Source organism: Eumetopias jubatus, unplaced genomic scaffold (assembly GCF_037043125.1).
Source record: "Eumetopias jubatus isolate StellerSeaLion01/CBP00866 unplaced genomic scaffold, mEumJub1_p1.0 scaffold_12, whole genome shotgun sequence".
Taxonomy (NCBI): Eukaryota; Metazoa; Chordata; class Mammalia; order Carnivora; family Otariidae; genus Eumetopias; species Eumetopias jubatus.
In genome coordinates, this window is record NW_028274818.1 from 70207421 (window position 1) to 70225317 (window position 17897).

Below are 17897 nucleotides of genomic sequence, written 5' to 3' on the forward strand. Positions count from 1 at the left end.
TTTCTCTCTCTCTCTCTCTCTCTCTCTCTTTCTTTCTTTCCTTTCTTTCAAGATTTTATTTATTTATTTGACAGACAGAGACACAGCGAGAGAGGGAACACAAGCAGTGGGAGTGGGAGAGGGAGAAGCAGTCTTCCCGCGGAGCCGGGAGTCCGATGCAGGACTCGGTCCCAGGACCCTGGGACCTGAGCCAAAGGCAGATGCTTAATGACTGAGCCACCCAGGCGCCCCGTGGGCCTGTCTTTCAATTTCCCACACTGCCTGGGGCCCCACCATTAGAGATGAGGTCCTTGGGGTTAAAAACATCTCCAAATCGGTGGATCCCCTAAGTACAAGGTCCTCTGATGATCAGCAGGATCGGCCAAAGGGGATCGGGAGACCAGGTGCACCTCAGACCTCCAGAACCTCTGAGCAGCCCCCGGGTGTCTTCCGGCCGGCCTAGCACCCCCGGGAGCTTGTCAGAAATGCAGCTGGTCCGCCGCAGGCCAGACTCTGGGAGTCAGCCGCGGCAGTCTGTTTCTATGAGCTCTCCAGGCGGGCACGGTGCGGTGCTCGCGCAAGCTTCAGAGGGCGGTCCAGGGTGGGCGACGAAGAGCGCAGGCCTGGAGGTTCCAGCAGGCTGTGAGGCCGGGGCGTCGGGGGCCTCCCCTGCGCCGTGCGGACGCTGACCCAACAGGTGACGGGGTGTTGCGGAGCGTCCTGGGATGATGCCTGCAGCACCCCTCGCCCCGGGGGCAGACTGGCGGCGGAGTCGATGCCGAGGTCAGAGCTTGGGCTGGGAGGCCCTTCCAGAAAAGTCTGCGCAGCGGCCGGGGCTGGTCTTCCTCGGTTTCGGCGACTTTGGCTTCCTGAGGGTTCCCGGGGGAGGGGGTCCTGACACAGCAGAACCTGCTCCCCGCTCTGCACACACCGGTGGCTCCCTGGCCCGAAACCCCTGGCGACCGGCGTGCGCTGTGCGGGGGTCGCGGGGAGGGGGTCGCGGAGGGGCGGGCCGGGAGCGGGGGGCGGGCCCGGGGGCGGGGCTATCGGCCAGGCCTCGCCCCCGCAGTGTTCAGTTGTCCGCGCGGCGGCGAGCGCGCTGTTCCTGGCGTCCCTGGAGCGGGTGCGGAGCGCGGCGTCTCCCGAGCCCCCGGCCCACGGTGAGTGCGCGGACTCCGGACGGGCTTCGGGCGCCGTCCCCTCCGGCCGCCGCCGCCGCCGAGCGCCCGGTCCGGCTCCTGCGTTTGCGGACCCCGAGGGGCGCGGGGAGAGGAGGGCGGCGGGAGGTGGGGAAGGCGCGCCCCCGGCTCCGGGGAAACTGAGGCCGGCGCGTGCTCGGAGGGACGGATCGCGGGCACTTCTCTCGGCCCGCGTGCCCGGGGGCGCCGGAGCCGGCGGGGATGGGGGGGTGCAGTAGGACTCCCCTCCGACCCCGGTGCCCCCACCGACCTGTGGCCTCCGGGGACCTCGGAGACGCTCCGCGGGGGCTCCGGGCAACACGCAGATGCCCCCGGCGCCCCGTCCCTCCCTCCCTGCCGCCAGTCGTCTGAGGACCCCTCGTCTCCACGAAATCCCTCCAGGGGCCGGAACGGTATAAAACAATGCGCACTCACCAGGCTTCTAAGCCGCCCGAGGACGCCCTGCTCATCAGGGAGGGAAAAGCCTCGACGGAACTCGGTGGGGGGGTCCGAGGCTTCTGAGGGGAGCATCGAGAGGGAGGGGCGGGGAGGGGAGGGAGCGGCGAGAAGGGATGTCGGTGAGCGAAGTGGGCGGAACACGGCGGTGGAGACAGGTAAGTACAGGCCCGGGGGAGGGAGCCTCGGAGGAAGATCGAATGGAGGGGTTTCATTTTTCATGCGTTCATTCTAGAAGTATCTGGGTAGCCCTTTACAGTTGATCCCACGCGTCATAGGGCTTTAGGTCCGGCTCTAGAGCTGCTTACAATGCACGTTCCCAGGCCCTTCCCCGGGCTCTCAGGGAGCCTCATTTGTAATGGGCCCTGGGGCCACTGCTCTGCTGCGTACTGGGAGCACTGGCTGGGGAGCCGCCCGGACATGACAGCCGGAAATCCAATAGGAAAAGTGAAGGGGGGTGTGGGAGGGGGACTGGGAAGACAAGACCACCAGGGTGACAAGGAGACCAGCATGTGGGACCAGAGATCCTGTCACTCCCCCTACACACCCTGGGTAGCTGCAGGGGACCCCTGCCCCCAAGTCTCCAGGGACCAACTCTTGATAAGAAGGGACCTAGTGCTCTGAGATGTTTATCATAAAGGATTCCATTCACTGTGCGGGTGACCAGCAGGCCACAGGGGACACTGGCGAGGGAGACAGATCTGGCTCCGGCACAGCTAAGCTGCCCCCAGACCCATCTGCTTTGGTGCCACCTAAGCCCCCAGGTGGGCTAGCAGGAGACAGTGTGGCTTAGAGCCCTCGGTTTGAGTCCTGGCTCCAGACAGGTCACCCCAGCACCGGGGTGTGAAGTGGGACAGTGATACCCACTTTGCAGGATTGCCTCTTCTCTTTTGGGGACAGCCAGGGGACAAGGCAGGCCTGTTAATGTTGGCTTGGTCCCAGTGCCAGTGTGGCATTCAGCTCCTCGGCCACCCTCACCTCGCCCCTTGGACAAACGGGAGCTGGGATCCTGGCCCTGGTGGCCAGGCGTGAGCAAGGATGCGGGCACATCTTGTTCTGTGCTCCTGCCCAGGCCCAGGGGGGACATAGAGAGCTCAGGGAGGAGTTCTGTTGGGGGCCTGGTAGACAGACGGAGGGTCCCTGTGGCCCACAAAAGCTTCCTGGGGGTCAGCTGCGCACCCACTGTGGGCACGGATCTGGGCGAGGTGCTGGCTGGCTCCCGGGACCCCCAGGCCATGGAGAGCAGCAATATCAGTACTCGAGCAGTGGGGGGTTTCCAAGGAAACCAGAGGAGTGTCTGGGCACCCAAGGAGGAGCCATCTTTCCCAGATACCTGTGCCCAGATGTCGCTTTTGCCCCAGTCCAGTCAAGGGGCTGAGGGAGGGAGTGCCGCAGAGGGGGAGGCCAGCCTACCTGGACCCCAGAACTCAGGACGTGCCAGGAGCTTAGAGCTTGGACACCAGAGTCAGAGGTGGGCTCCATCCCTGGCCACTTGCTGGCTCTGTGGCCTTGAGTAAGCTCCTAAGCCCGGGGCCTCAGTTTCTCCAGGTAGATGGGAGGAGCAGAGCAGTACCCCCTTTCCGGGGCTGAGATTATGGGGCGAGGTGGCTCCCCCTCTGTCTTGAGTGTTTTATTCTCACAGAGGCACCCTGTCTCTGCAGCCACTTGGCTCCTGCGTCATGTTTGTCTCTGGGACCGTGAGCCCCTGTAGCCCCTGTCACTCGGCAGACGCAATTGGTGGTTGCCCTGGCAACAGCTAAAGCAGTGGCTCTTTCCCTGGCTTTGGGGGGCTGTGGGGGTAGCAGCCTCTTCCCCACAGCTAGAGAGGGGAAGGGGGGTCCTGGTGCCCGGCCGCCTCGGGACCTCACTGCTGACGACAGGGGCGACAGCTTGTAGGACTGCATGCCCATGCCGCCGCGCCCCCCTCCTCATATCCCCCCATCTTTGCAGGGGGGCTCCCAGGGGCAGGCAGTGGTCAATGTGAGGAAGGCGGGGCCTCATTTCAGGGCGTCAGCCAGCTGCCCTTTCTGTCCCCAGCTCTCAAGCTGGTCAGATGAGACCCTCTGAGCCCAGCACTCCCCGGGGCTCCATCAGGGAGCAGGCTAGGGTGCTGTCTGCAGGGGTGGCCTGAGCCAGTCAGGGTGTACAGAGCAGGGATGGCAGCCCTGGGGCCACGGAGAGACAGACCGACCCAGCGGGGGGCGGGGACTGCTGTGTTCGACGGAATCTATTTAGGACTCGGGAGGTGCCCGGCATGCCCTGGCTCCAGCTCTCCCAACAGGGCATAAGATGCTGAGAAGGAGGTAGCAGATGTTCACTAGAGACTCGCAGGGATGGGGGCATGATCCCTGGGACGCTGGCCTGGGCACACAGGGCAGGGGTGGGGCTCTCCGGGCTCTCTCACCGCTAACCGCCCTGGGGCAAGAATAGTTGTACCCAGCTGAGTTCCCACTTCCTATTTTGTCAATGAAATCATGATGTTCCTCCGCACGGGTCCTAGAGGTCCCCTCAGTGAGTGGACGAGTGAGCTCTGCCAAGAAAAGGACCAGGGCAGCAAGTCCAAAGGCCCTGTGGTGCACTGAGGGGAGCAGGATGCATGCTCTACACGAGAGGCTAGCAAGCCCAGGACAGGGAGCCCAAGGGGTGGGCACCGAGTGGAGGATTCAGCCCGGCCCGGGGGTTGGCACTTTGGCGGTTTTCAACAGGGGTGCAAGGAGACTACCCTGGGGTTTTGGGGGAGGCACAGGTTGTTGCCTGGCCCAGGGGAGAGGTGGGGGCCTGTGGCAGCTTTATGGTCCCCCCCACCCTCCTCCCAGGTCTGCAGGGGACCCTGGATCCCCTGGAGGATACGAGCCGGTGTGACGGTGGCTGGCAGGGACCAGCAAGGTGTCCCCCACGATTCGGAGATGCTCACTTCTGAGGGCCCCGGCTCAGCCCCTTGCAGGGCTGCAGGCTTGCTGTCCAAGCCTGTCCCCCACCCCCCGCCCTAGGCTCTGTCTGCACAGAGCAGAGCGACCAGGCCTGAGTTGGCTTCAGGAGGTGCACCGACAAGAGCCCCTTGGCCCAGGCTCTAGTTCGTGCCATGGGGCCCCTCCTTGTCCCAGGCGTGACATCTGGGCTGCTGCAACCCGGACAACGTGGGGCTCGTTCCCAGATGGGAGAGGGACAGGGAGTGGTGGCCCCACACCCCAAACTTCTGAGGAGGGGCAGGACGTGCTCCACAGTTTCATTTCTACTGACTACAGGTAGCAAGCTCTTGTCTGCAGGGTGGCCCAGGGAGTGAGGATGGGGCATTGCCCTGGCCCTGCTTGGTGGGCCAGGACCCCCAGTGGCCCCTCCTGCACATGCTGGCCCCTTGGAGTCAGCCCCACTGGCCCTTTCTGGCCCAAGCTCCTCAGGACAAGGACGCTGGGGGTCCCGAGGAGGGTTTGGCCTCCTGCAGGAGCTTTGTCGGCCCTGGCCCCAGACTGGACCTTCCAGGCTGGCTGACCTGGGCACCCCTCCCCCACAACTCTGTCCCCTTAGCAGAGCCCCCAAGAGACACCGGTCCTTGCTGCTGAGCTGTCCTCGGATCCCAGGGACACAGCCAGGGGACCCAGCCCTGGATGGGTGGCAGGTGGGGGTATGGCAGAACGGGCCCCCCTATGTGGTGGACTCCAGCAGTTCCCAGCAACGGAGCGCGGACTGTGCCGGGCACCACCATCACCTCTCACGGCCCCATCCCATCCCCAGATCGACCCAGCAGGGATGCCCCATTTTGCAGATGAGCCATGAAGACTTAGAGAGACCAAGGGACTGGCCCCCTGGGTACCCAGTGCAGTCCAGCAGGGGGGCTGAGCTCCAGGGAGGCTCAGGTGCCCCCCTCCTGCCCCACCGCTACCTGTGCCGGCCGCCAGGAACGCAGCCCCTGTCGGTTTCTGGCTGATTCAATCATTGCTGGATGTGCACCTGATGTGATTCCTGGGGCCAGCACGGCAGAGTTGCTGGCCGATGGACATCCAGAGGCTCTCTCCCACAGATCACCCACCATGACGACCTTGCTGGAGATCAAGAGCAGTGTGCTGAGGCAAGTGCAGGCGCGCCCATCCTTCCGCCGGAGGACCGAGGGAGAGCCTGGGAGCGCCAGTGCTGACCCACAGGAGCCCGCCGCAGGGGCTTGGTGGGTGCCCCACGCCTGATCCCGCACAGTCACATGCACCTGGCCGCCCTCCTCTTGCCCCACTCTCCCACTGCCCCAGCACGACCTCTTGGGGAAGCCCAGGGGAGTGATACCAAGGCCGGAGGGCGGGGGGGGCCACACTGTGGACATGAGACTGGGCCCTCGATCATGTGGAGACCCAGGCAGTCCCCTCAAATTGTAGGGCCTGGTGGCTGGCCCTGGGCAGGGGACAGGTGCGTGCTGTGAGCCCTGAGCTTCAGGGAGGGTTCGCTGACCCTCAGCCTGGCCTTTCTCTGCAGGAAGCCTGGGGACGGTGTGGAGTTCTTTGCGCAGATGCGCCTCATTCTGAAGAAGGGGGAAGGCAGACAGGGCCTGCCGTGCCCCGAGGTGAGGACAGCTCGGAGCTGCTGCCCAGTGTGGGGGCACCATGCTGGGCCTTCCCCCAGCCCCCTCTACAGCAGGCCCCCACCCCTCAAGCTCAGCTCCCTCCCACCCTGGAGTGTCCCCACAGGAGGCCCTCATCCGAGTGCCCCTCACAGGTCCTCTTGCGCAGTGGTTCACCAGCCCCTGCCGAGCCTGTGGACCCCAACCGTGGCCTGAGAGCCCTAACCCAGGAGGAGGTAAGGGGGATGGGGTTCTGGCCCCAGGGAGAGTCTGGGAGCACTTCCTGTGTGCCAGGCCCAGGTTCTGGGGACAGGCAGACAGCAAAGGTGGCAGGGGTGAGGGCCAGGACTTCCCGTGGAAGCCAGTAAGGAGAAGTCGGGGGTCAGACCAATGGAGGGCCCAACTGATGCAAAGGTACCGATGCTGGGACCAGACTCTGCCAGTGGGTGGAGCTCCTGCGGGCTGGGCTGTGGGGGGTGGAGTGGGGAACCAAGGTGCCTGGACCGCCCCAGTGGCCAGGGCTCTAGGCCCGGGTCTGAGGTGGACAGGGGTGGGGTGGCTGGGACTCAGGGCACGCCCCGCTCCCTGCCCACAGGTGGAGATGCTCTATGAGGAAGCCCTGTACACAGTCCTTTACCGTGCAGGGACCATGGGCCCTGACCAGGTGGATGACCAGGAGACCCTACTGAGCTACCTGCAGCAGGTGAGTCCCACTGGCTCCACCCTCCCTGCTGGCCTGGCCCCACCCTGCTCTGGGGAAAACAGAGACCACTGTCTCTCCCAACCCTGTCGTCTGCCTGGTGATGTCACCATCACCCAAATAACCCAGGCTTGCCCCACATACAGAACACACCCCCACACACACACGTGTGTGCACAGGCAGACACACATACAGGCTGATCGGCCTGCCCGGAAGGATGGAGTGATAGAAAAACACACAGACACACAGAGAAAGGTAGAAAGGACACACTGACAGAGGGACAGACACACAGGATGGATGGATAGACAAATACATCTTTCCTCCTCCCCTGGGTGTATTTCATCTGCTCCGTGAGGCCCCCGGGACACTGGCCAGCCCTGCTTTGGGGGTCCCTGGGCCCTCACACCTGCCCACCCTGTACAGGTGTTTGGTACCGGCCCCGAGGAGCACGCCGAGGCCATTGAGCGTGTGAAGAAGGCCAAGGTGAGGCTGCCACCTGGTCTGGGCAGACGCTGACCGGCCACAGTGCTAGGGCTCAGGGGTGGAGAGGACACAGAGCAGGGCCCTGTCCTGGCCACACGGAGCCTCCCTCAAGAGGCCCCTCGGCACCTTTGGCCCACAGGCCCCCACGTATGCCCTGAAAGTCTCTGTCATGCGTGCGAAGAACCTGATGGCCAAAGACCCCAATGGTGAGTGGGGACCAGCCAGGAGTTTGGCTGCGCCCAGTCCTGGTGGCTGTGGAGGGACCGTGGAGGGACGGGGTTGGGGGGCCTGGGACCGGGGACTAAGCCGCCTACGGTGTCTCAGGCTTCAGCGACCCATACTGCATGCTGGGCATCCTGCCAGCCTCGGGCGCCCCACGGGAGCCGGGCCCACACAAGGAGCAGCGTTTCAGCTTCCGTAAAGGCAGCAAGCGTGGAGGCCCACTGCCAGCCAAGTGCATCCAGGTCACCGAGGTCAAGAGCAGCACCCTGAACCCTGTCTGGAAGGAAAACTTCCTCTTGTAAGGCCCCTCTTCCAGCCAGGCGGCAGGGTGGTGGGGGAGGGGGGCTGCCTGCTATGCCAGGATGCGTGCTATCTCAGAACGGAGCGGGGCTGGTCATAGGACCACCTTCCAGAGGACATCATCACCTCGGAGTGAGGTGCCACACAGTCAGGATTCAAATCCAGGCAGCCTGTCTTACAAGCTGGAGCTCATGGATACCTTCCTGCAGCTCCCGGAAATTGTCCCTCCCCTAGCCCTGGGCAGAGGATCGTCCTGCACCCTCTGGCCATCTCTCTGTTTTCCTTATAGTGAGATTGAGGATGTCAGCACCGACCAGCTGCACCTGGACATCTGGTATAGGCCCCTGGGCCCTGCAGGGCAGGGGGTGTGGGTGCACCTGGTCTGGTGGGGGTGCAGCGGTGGGAGGGGACATTCAGGGCCCAGCCAGGCCCCAGCCAGATGAGGTTTGCCCTCTTTCCCCACCCCTAGGGACCATGATGATGATGTGTCTCTGGTGGAAGCATGTAGGAAGCTGAATGAAGTCATCGGCCTGAAGGGCATGAGCAGGTATGACAGGTGGGACCTGGGTGCCCCCCAGACATGGGCCAGCAGGTGGGGCTCCCCAGGGACCCCAGGTGGGAGCCCACCCTGCTTTGCCCAGGTATTTCAAACAGATTGTCAAGTCGGCCCGTGCGAATGGGACAGCAGGGCCCACGGAGGACCACACTGATGATTTCCTGGGGTGTCTCAACATACCCATCCGGGTGAGTGGGGTCCAGGGCCTCATTCCCAGAGCACGTTTGTGGTATCTCACCCTCCGGGGACACTGCTGGTGGCTATGTCCTGTGATTCCCCCAGCTGCTCCCATCCTTCTTGGGCTGCGTGGGGGCACTGTGCTGCAGGGGAGGGGGGGGAACAGTGTCCTGGGGCCTCTGGTGTCCAGGCACCCCTGAGTGCTCACCCTGTGCTGATGGCCTGTGTTCAGTGGGAAACAGAGGTCTGTGGGAGGGAGCAGGAGGAGATATTGCCAGTCTGAACCCCCTTCCCTTAGGAGGTGCCCGTGGCGGGTGAAGACCGCTGGTTCAAGCTGGAACCGCGTTCCAGTGCCTCCCGAGTGCAGGGAGACTGCCAGCTGGTCCTCAAGCTGATCACCACACAGGTGGGGGGCTGTGAGGCCCTTGCCCTGCGTTCCGGCCCTACACCCCTGCCCTCCGGCTGGGGCAGGGCTGGTGATGGGCGGGCCCTGCATTCCAGAGGGACACGGGCATGAGCCAGCGCGGACGGTCGGGTTTCCTGTCCTACATGCTGCTGCTCAGCCGTCTGCTGCAGTTCGAGCACCGATCCCAGGAGGTAGCCGCGCCCTCGGGGCCGCGGAGGGACAGAAGGGGAGGCTGGGCACCGGGGTCAGGAGGGGCTGGCGTCTCCTTCCTTCACTCACGCCTGCCCATCCCCTCCAGCCCAACTCGAGCGGCTGGCGCGGAGAGCTCAGCGGGCCCGCGGCCACCGTGCTCTGCCTACACGGCGCGCAGAGCAACCTGTCTGCGCTGCAGCTGGCTGTGCTGTGAGCGGGGCCGCGGGAGGGGCGGGGTGCGGGAAGGCGAGCCGTGGGTGGGAGGGGCTGCGCGTGCCAGGGACGGGGCCTCTAGGGGCGGGGCGAACGAGGGGCGGGGTTATGGGAGGGAATGGGCGGCTAAGAGGGGCGGGCCCCGGGAAGGGGCAGGGCTGTGGAGATGGGACGGAAAGTGGGCGTGGTCATGGAAGAGGCAGGCGGGCGCTGGGGTGAGGAGGGGCTTGGGAAGGGGCGCTGTGAGTGGCAGCAGCTGAGAGCGTTGGAGCTGGAGAGGTCGTGCTGCGAGGGGAGTGTCATGGGGTGGGAAAGAGCGTGGCCTGTGGTGGGCGGGGCCACATGTGGGCGGGACAGGCACGGGAAGGAGTGCTTTGAGTGGGAAGGAATGAAACGGGGCGGTGCCGTGAGGGGATTGTGGGACGGGAAGGGGCAAGGAGGAGGGGCACAAGGGGTCTCCTGGGGGTCGCAGCCCTGACTCCGCCCTGACCATGGCGGGGCTGACTCCCCAGGCACTGGCAGGTCAGCAGCCGCCACCATCAGACCTGCACCCTGGACTATGGCTACCTGCTGGGGCTGCTGGAGGACATGCAGGTCCACTGGGAGGAGGCGTCCTCCCTGCCCCAAGAGCAGGTGAGCGCGCCCTTGTCGGCTCAAAGTGCTGTTCCTGGAGGGTGTGCCGTGGGCTGCTGGCACGCTGGGCGGAGGCCCACCCTCATGGGGCGCACGGCCTGCAGGGTGCCCTGGGCTTGAAAACAAACCTCATGACCCAGGGCAGAGCAAGACTGGGCAGTGCTGAGATAGGGGATGGGTTGGACCCAGGAGAGGGAGGTCGTGCCCGTCCCTTGGCTGGGGACAGAGGGAGTGGGCACTGGCTGCTGGGTAGGGGGGACTGGTGGTGCAAAGGCCCTGAGGCTGCGGGAGAAAGTAGCAGGGCCAGGCCAGTGGGTGGCTGCTGGAGGCCCTTGCAGACAGGCTGCCCCCGCCCCCACCCTGTGGGGCGGGCAGTGAGGGCCAGCTCTGATGGGCCCTGTGTCCTCAGGAGGAGAGCCTAGCTGACAGCTTCTGTGCCTTCTCGGAGTTTGGGCTGCAGCTGCTACGTCAGCTCCGAGACTACTTCCCAGCCACCAACAGCACAGCCGTCCACCGCCTGGAGCTGCTGCTGAAGTGGGTGCAGCCGCCGGTGCTTGGGGTGGGCTAGGGCCAGGACGGGGCAGCCCACAGTCAGCGGGCGGTCCCTGTCCAGGTGTCTCAGCAAGATGCAGCTCTTCCAGCCATCCTTCGAGATCTGCCCCTTCGAGACGGAGCTGAACATGGACATCGCCGCGGCTCTGAAGGTGTGTCCAGCCCCAGCTGCCTGCCCTGCCCCGCCCTGGCCCCCGGCCCGGCCTGCTCAGCCACTCTCTGCTGCCCTTTTAGCCTTCTCTATTCACCACACTGTCTCGATGACTTGTCTTGCAGAGAGGCAACCGTGAGTGGTACGACAGGCTCCTGAACACCAAGAGTCCTCGCGAGCAGGTGCCGCTCGGGGAGGGCCTGGCCGCAGGGGAGGGGAGGAGAGGGAAGGGGTCGGCCAGGAGGTGCGTGCCAGAAGGTCATTGCGAACCGGGCTTCCTCGCAGCCGGGGCCGATGCGCCTTGCCGGGCTGGTGGAGCTGGCTGACGCCGTCTACGAGGACCTGCAGTCCTGCTATGGCATCTACGCTAGCCTCTTCCACAGGTGGGGTCCCTGCCCCCAGCCCCTCATGTTGCCTCCAGGCTGGGCGTGGGGCAAGCAGGTGTGTGGAATTTGTTCTTGCAGCATCGTCGAGATCGACTTCTTCACCCTCACTTTCCGGCAGCTGGAGCGTCTGGTGAGGAGGGGGAATGGGGAGAAACCCCCCGCCGGCTGGGAAGGTGCCTCGGTTTCCTTGTTGCTGGCGGCCTGACTCCGCCATCCTGAGCAGGTGGCCGAGGAGGCATGGGTGCTGACGGAGGAGCTGAGCCCCAAGATGACCCTCGAGGTGGCCTCGGGGCTCTTCGAGCTGTACCTGACCCTGGCTGACATCCAGAGCTTCTGGAGCAGCATCCCCGGCCGGTGGGTGTCCTGCCCCAGCCTGTCCCTTTCCCTCCATGCCCCCATCTGTCTCCGTCCACTATGGGTCTCCCAGGCCTGTACCCACCCCTCCCGGTCCCCCCACCCCAGCTGTCCTCCTGCCTCCTCTAGGAGGCCTGTGGGACAGGATCCCAAGGACCCTTTGAAGGAGGGAAGCTGAGATGTGCGGGCCGAAGGTGTTTGAGTCAGGGCGGGCTCTGACGGGCCTCCTGTTGCAGTGAGAGCCGCTCCCTTGCTCTGGCCGGCATCCATGCCCCCTTCCTGCCCGCCGTGAAGCTCTGGCTGCAGGTGCTGCGGGACCAGGCCAGGTGGAGACTTCAGGGAGCCGTGGATGTGGACACAGTGAGTAAGCACCCAGGCCTGAAGCTGCTGGGCTCAGCCAGGGCCACCCTGCAACCCAGGCCTCCTCCTGCCCTCTTAGTTGGAGCCCATGGATGCCTCCTGCAAGCACAGCAGCTCCGCGACCACTGCTAGTCTCTGCTTCAGTCTCATCCAGGAACTGTGGGCCCGCCTGGCGTGGCCAGACCCTGCCCAGGCCCAGGTGCTGGGCACCCAGCTCAGCCAGGTGTGTGGCTGTGGGTTGCAGAGCAAGGTCTGGGAGGGGAGCAGGACCAGGGCCGCAGCCCACAGCTCTGAGCCCTTGTGTCCCACCCTAGGACCTGTGCGAGGCCACCCTCTTCTATACTGAGCTGTTGCGAAAGAAGGTGGACGCTCAGCCTGGGGCTGCAGGCGAGGCAGTGAGCGAACCAGTGAGCAGGCTGGTGGGCAGGCAGGGGGCGGAGGGCCGGTAGGGCCAGCACGGGGCTGCCCGCGCACCACCCATGTCTGGCACGCCTCCCCAGCTCTGTGTGGTCCTCAACAACGTGGAGCTCCTCCGCAAGGCTGCTGGGCAGTCGCTGCGGGGTCTGGCATGGCCGGAGGCGACCTCGGCGCTGGAGGGGGTGCTCCCACGGCCTCTGCTCAGCTGTGCGCAGGCCCTGGACGAAGACCTGCAGCAGGAGGTCCACACCGTGACGGCGCACCTGACCTCCAAGGTGGGTGGGCGGGCAGGCTGGGGAGCTGGCTGCCCCGTGCACTGCTGCTTGGTGCTGAGTGCTGCCATCCCACAGATGGTGGCCGACATCAGGAAGTACGTACAGCACATCAGCCTGTCGCCGGACTCCATCCAGAACGACGAAGTGAGTGCACGGCCGGCTGAGTGTGTATGGGGTGGGGCCCAGGGGCTGTCTGGCGCTGAGGGTGCTGCCCGCAGGCTGTGGCCCCACTCATGAAGTACCTGGACGAGAAGCTGGCCCTGCTGAATGCGTCGCTGGTGAAGGAGAACCTGAGCAGGTAGGGCTCGGGGGGTGGGGGGCGGGGGCGGTGAGCAGCGTGGGGCCTGCAGTGTAGCCACTGACGCAGAGTGTCCCTGCAGGGTGCTGGAGGCCCTCTGGGAGCTGCTCCTGCAGGCCATCCTGCAGGCCCTTGGTGCAAACCTCGATGTCTCCGCGGATTTCTACGGCCGCTTCCACTTCACGCTGGAGGTAGGGCCGCATGGAGGAGCCATCCCTGCCGGGGCGCCTGGGCCTTTCCTGGCGGTCCCCGGGCCCCAAGGCTGCTGAGCACCCCTTTGCCCCTCTGCTGGGTGGCCTGGCCTTCCTGGTCCGAATGGCTCCTGCCTGCCAGCCCACCTGTGTCAGCAGCACCTGGCCGCCCCAGGCGTTGGCATTCCCCCCCCCCCCGCTGGCCAGGGGGAGGCGGGGGGGGGGCTGGCTTCTGAGCTGGGGGGTAGGGGGGGTGCTGGGTGTGAGAAGTGGCTCTGGTTCCACCCGTCTCAGCCTGCTGGCCTCAGCTGGCTCTGCCTTCTTGCCCTGCCCCAGGCCCTGGTGAACTTTTTCCATGCGGAGGGTCAGGGTCTGCCCCTGGAGAGCCTGAGGGACGGAAGCTACAAGGTGAGGGCCTCTGACGGGGGGGAGGGGAGCATGCACAGAGCCCGCGCTCAGCACCCCTGCGCCCCCACAGAGACTGGAGGAGGAGCTCCGTTTGCACCAGTGCTCCACCCGCGAGTGCATTGAGCAGTACTACCTGGACAAGCTCAAGCAGGTAGCGGGGCCCGGGGGCGCGCTCGGCCTCCCCCCACCGCGAGGCCCCCGAGCCCTGGTCAGCAGCCTGCGCCCTTGCGCCCTTGCACAGAGGTGTCTGGAGCAGAAGCGGTCCGGGCGCCTGAGTGTCCGCTGCCACTACGAGGCGGCACAGCAGAGGTTGGCTGTGGAAGTGCTGCATGCCGCGGACCTGCCCCCGCTAGACGCCAACGGTGAGGGGCTGCTGGTGGACAGGGCGCGGGCGGGGTGCGGACGGTGGCACTCACGGCGCCCCCTGGCTGTGCCCCTCAGGCCTGAGCGACCCCTTTGTGATTGTGGAGCTGGGCCCACCACACCTTTTCCCACTGGTCCGCAGCCAGAGGACGCAGGTCAAGAGCCGGACGCTGCACCCTGTGTACGACGAGCTCTTCTACTTGTGAGTGTACCCCCTCGCCCTGCCCCCAGACTGCCCGTGCCCGAGCGGGGCACCAGCTCCAGGCGACTACCCCTTGCTTGCAGCTCCGTGCCGGCAGAGGCGTGCCGCCGCCGCAGCGCCTGCGTGCTCTTCACGGTCATGGACCACGACTGGCTGTCCACCAACGACTTCGCAGGGGAGGCGGCCCTCGGCCTGGGCAGCATCGGTGGCATAGCGCGGCCCCAGGTGGGAGGGAGCGCGAGGGCCAGGCAGCCTGTGACCCTGCACCTGCGCCGGCCCAGAGCCCAGGGTGAGTGAGGGTGCAGGGGTGGAGGGTCTGATGGCGGTCGGGACTCATGCTGGCTCCTGCTCTCCTGCCTGCCTGCAGTGAAGTCAGCGCTGAGGATGCTGGAAGGCCGCACCAACAAGGAGGCGCAGGAGTTTGTCAAGAGACTTAAGGAGCTGGAGAAGTGCATGGAGGCGGACCCCTGAGCCCCTCCTGCCCCAGGCCCTCCCCGAGTCCCTGCACTAGCCTCACCCTGCCCTGCAGTCAGCTTTGTGCAGCCAGGGCTCGCTCCCCCCTCACCCCGCTGTGTGGTGTGCATGCTGCAGCTGGCCCTCCAGCCCCTCCTCCCTGCCCTGGCCCTGTGTGCTGTGTACTGTGAATCCCTTGCATCCAGCAGGCACCACCACCCCCCCATCCTGGGTTTGGGGGACTAACTCGGTGGGGCCTGGTCAGCAGCTGTCCCCCTGGATGCGGAGCAGAGCAGGCCCGGCCACCAGGTGAGCTTCCCCATCTGCTCCCTCAGCTTCCACTGCCCCAGTAGGCGGGCACCGGTCTGAGAGCAGGGTTCTCAGTGGGGTGGCTTTGCTTCCCGGGAGAGTTAGGCCGTGTCTGGAGACATTTTTGGTGGTTACAACTACAGGCTGAGGGAGGTCTTGCTAGCACTAGTGGTGAGACCAGGGATGCTCTCCCCAGCAAAGATGGGCCACTCCCAGATGTTACCAGTGCCACAGCCAAGAGCTCATCTTAGAGGAAGCTCTGTCTTCTCCTTCTGGGGTGGGGAGTGTGGCACAGCCTTGCTGGCCAAGAGGCAGAAAGGCTCAGGTTTGAGTCTGGACCACACAAGCTGGCGGGAAACAGCTCCCTGGGGCCCTGGTGGAGGGGAAGGTGGGCACCCAGAACCCTTCACCCAGAGGGCGTACGGACAGGTTTCCTAAGAACTGCATAGGTCTCACTCCCCACCTGGCTCTGAGGCCTGGGAGAGGGTCCCCGGGTGTCACTGTGAAGCTGGGGACATCACGCAGAGTTGATCGGTCAGTGTAAGGAGCTCCGTGCCGGCCACGCAGCTGTGCAGTGTATTCTCTGTGTCCATACACACCTGCCCGTGCCAGACCTGCCTCACGCCCGGCATCACCACGGTCCAGACCCTTCCCAGGCAGGCTCTGCCTCACTGGAGACTGAGTCATCCCCATGCCATCCCCCCCATCCCCAGGTCAAGTGCAAAGAAAGAGGCTCACACTGGGGTCTCCTTGGCCTGCAGCTTCATTGGGAGGGCTGGAAGGCCCCAGAGCACAGCTGTGTCAGCAGCATGGGGACAGAGTCCAGTGCTGCTCAGTGCTGCGGGGGCTGAGGATGCCAGGCCCGTCTGTGTCCCCACAAGTCCTGCTATGTCTCCAGTTCCTTACTGCTCCGCCATGAAAAGTAAATGTGTCTGCCACCTTTAGTCTCTCTGCCGTTTCTTGATTCCTTTCCAAACCTCTGTGGGGGCCCTGGCCTCTGCCCCCTGTCCCAGAGGACGCTCCTCCTCAGAGCAGCTACTGCTGCTGTCTCCTCTGTCCTCGGCACCAGGCCCTCGCTCCTCAGACTCGTCCTCACTGTCACTGTCGCCACTGTCTGCAAGCAGCCTGGAAGGGACAGGTGTGTTCCCTACGGGCGCACTCACTCACAAAAGCCCCCAGCTGAGGGCAGATTCTATTCCCCAGGTTCTTAAAACCAACACCTCTCCAATGGGACGTTCCCTCTTACACAGTCACAAAACCCTCGTGCTGCTGAGGGATCCACCCCTCCTCCCCACCCCTGCCATCCGCAGGAGGGGCTGAGGCCAGAGGCAGAGGAGAGCCCTGGGAAGCCCAAGGACCTACCGGGTGCCAGCCACTGGCCTGTTGGGGTTTGCAAACTCTCGCCCAGAATCCACGTCAAAAGGATCTGAACAGAGAAACCAAGCAAGAAACGGACCTACGGATGAGCTCAGAGCACAACCAAGCCCCCCAAATGCTGGGGTAGGAAGCCCCCCCCCCGCCCCGCTTCTCAACAGGAGGTGGCATGCCTGGAGGGTCCTGGCTCCCAACCAGGGGCTTGTGTCCACGCCAGGCCTCACCGATTTCCTCCTCCTTGGGGCGCTCCTTGGCATGGGCCAGGAACTCCTGCTGGGCCTGCAGCACCTCCTCTGCACTGCTGCAGGCCGCATAAGTGTCCAGGAGCTGGCGGTTCAGGTCTAGGAAGCCCTTGCCCCACTTGAACTTCCGCAGCAAAATGACAGCAAGGTCCGAGAAGCCTGATGGCAAGGACACCGGAAACCCAAGAATGTCAACGATACCTCTCCCATCCCAAGTGTGTTCCCAGCACCCTCAACGCTGTCCCCACACCTGAAACTCCCCATCAGACACCATCCTATGGTGCAGACAGCCTGCCTGCCCTCCTCTGCCATTCGTGAAGGCCCTCTCCCCACGTCTCATGGGGCCCCCTGAGCCTCCACAGGGACTACACATTCTCTGAGGGCAAGCTGAGGGGTGACAGAGGTGGGGCTGAAATCCTGGCCTGTCCACCTCGACCACCCCACACACCCTCACATGACTCCTGGGAGGTGCCAGCAGAAAACCCATAGCTACCAGTGTAGCCAGACTTGGCAGCAGGCTGGCGCTCACCCAGGATGCAGAAGGTGGCGGCAAAAGCCTCCACACAGGACAGCTTGCAGGGCCGGCCGTAGTTGACGGGGTTGGCAGCGACCAGGTGGGGCAGCAGCCGCAAGTGGCTGCCGCGCATCCTCCCAAACGGGGTCTCATCCAGTCGGGCCCAGGAGCAGTCGATGACAGCGACCCCACTCTGTGCCACCAGCTGTCTGTTAGGAGCAGAGCAGGGCTAGGTTCTGGAGGCCACGTCCCTGGAGACTGCCCTCACCAGGGACACAACAACATCATTTCTCGGCCCCCAAGCACCCCCAACAGTGTATGTCCCTGCAGCAGACTCCTTTATTCACTCGTTTACTGAGACCGACTTATCCTGCGCTACGCAACCGGGGCAAACTAGACCAGTACACCTAGGTGAGCCCGGCAAGAGGGATGCGCCAGGGTCCCCGGCTCAGGGAGAGCACAGAGCCCAGTTAGGGACCCCGCCCGCCCCCCCGCCTCCCCGCTCCTACCTGTCCGCGGGGGACACGTACTGGGAGCCCACGGGGCTGAGCACGACGCCGCCGAACCTGTGGCCCAGGCGCAGGCAGCGCACCAGGCCCAGGCGGGCCAGCTTGCGGCCAGTGCAGCGCCGGGGGTCGCAGTGGCCCAGCTCCCACATGGCCAGCGTGCAGGGTAGCCGCGCCGGGCCCGAGTTGCCCTCGTCCTCGGCCGCCTCTGGCTCCACGGACGCTGCACCGGGGACGGAAGGATACCGAGCCTCAGGCGCAGCTCGGGGGCCACCCTCAACCCCCGGCCCCCAATTCCCGGGCCCGCAATCGCGCCCCACTCACCGCGCAGCGCGGCGCCCACCTCCTCCGCGAAGGCCTCCAGGGAGCGGCCCGCGGGGTGGCGAGCGCGGCCTCCTTCAGCCCCCAGCCCCCGCGCCGTCCTCCTCCGGCCCATGGCTGACAGCTGGGTCTCGTACTCCGCGGGGCTCACAGCTCGGCAGCGGCCGGGCCGCGCGTGTCTGC

General features: G+C 65.2%; 2 protein-coding genes across 4 annotated transcripts; one reads left to right on the plus strand and one right to left on the minus strand.

Annotated features, from left to right (window-relative positions):
- Window positions 1–1073: 1073 nt before the first annotated feature.
- Window positions 1074–15777, plus strand: BAIAP3 (BAI1 associated protein 3). The gene is made up of 35 exons (XM_028111685.2): window positions 1074–1139; window positions 5632–5772; window positions 6072–6159; window positions 6312–6392; window positions 6752–6859; window positions 7280–7339; window positions 7479–7545; window positions 7664–7859; window positions 8151–8195; window positions 8331–8408; window positions 8503–8605; window positions 8893–9000; window positions 9096–9191; window positions 9299–9402; window positions 9918–10038; window positions 10448–10572; window positions 10652–10742; window positions 10867–10923; window positions 11027–11124; window positions 11206–11257; window positions 11351–11481; window positions 11718–11841; window positions 11921–12064; window positions 12156–12248; window positions 12342–12533; window positions 12609–12677; window positions 12752–12831; window positions 12914–13022; window positions 13359–13430; window positions 13501–13581; window positions 13672–13792; window positions 13872–13995; window positions 14079–14284; window positions 14363–14757; window positions 15471–15777. The coding sequence occupies exons 2-34, from the start codon at window positions 5642–5644 to the stop codon at window positions 14464–14466; spliced, it is 3459 nt and encodes a 1152-aa protein (XP_027967486.1). The 5' UTR covers window positions 1074–1139; window positions 5632–5641; the 3' UTR covers window positions 14467–14757; window positions 15471–15777.
- On the minus strand, window positions 15503–17890 carry TSR3 (TSR3 ribosome maturation factor). 3 transcript variants are annotated; one of them, XM_028111690.2, is made up of 6 exons: window positions 17718–17890; window positions 17418–17616; window positions 16903–17096; window positions 16305–16532; window positions 16120–16183; window positions 15503–15882 (listed from the first exon to the last, which is right to left on the minus strand). In XM_028111690.2, the coding sequence occupies exons 1-6, from the start codon at window positions 17827–17829 to the stop codon at window positions 15699–15701; spliced, it is 981 nt and encodes a 326-aa protein (XP_027967491.1). In that variant the 5' UTR covers window positions 17830–17890; the 3' UTR covers window positions 15503–15698. The 3 variants fall into 3 exon arrangements, with proteins under 3 accessions (XP_027967491.1, XP_027967492.1, XP_027967493.1); XM_028111691.1 differs by having other exon boundaries at window positions 16356–16532; window positions 17397–17616; XM_028111692.1 differs by having other exon boundaries at window positions 17397–17616.
- Between the last annotated feature and the right edge of the window lie 7 nt (window positions 17891–17897).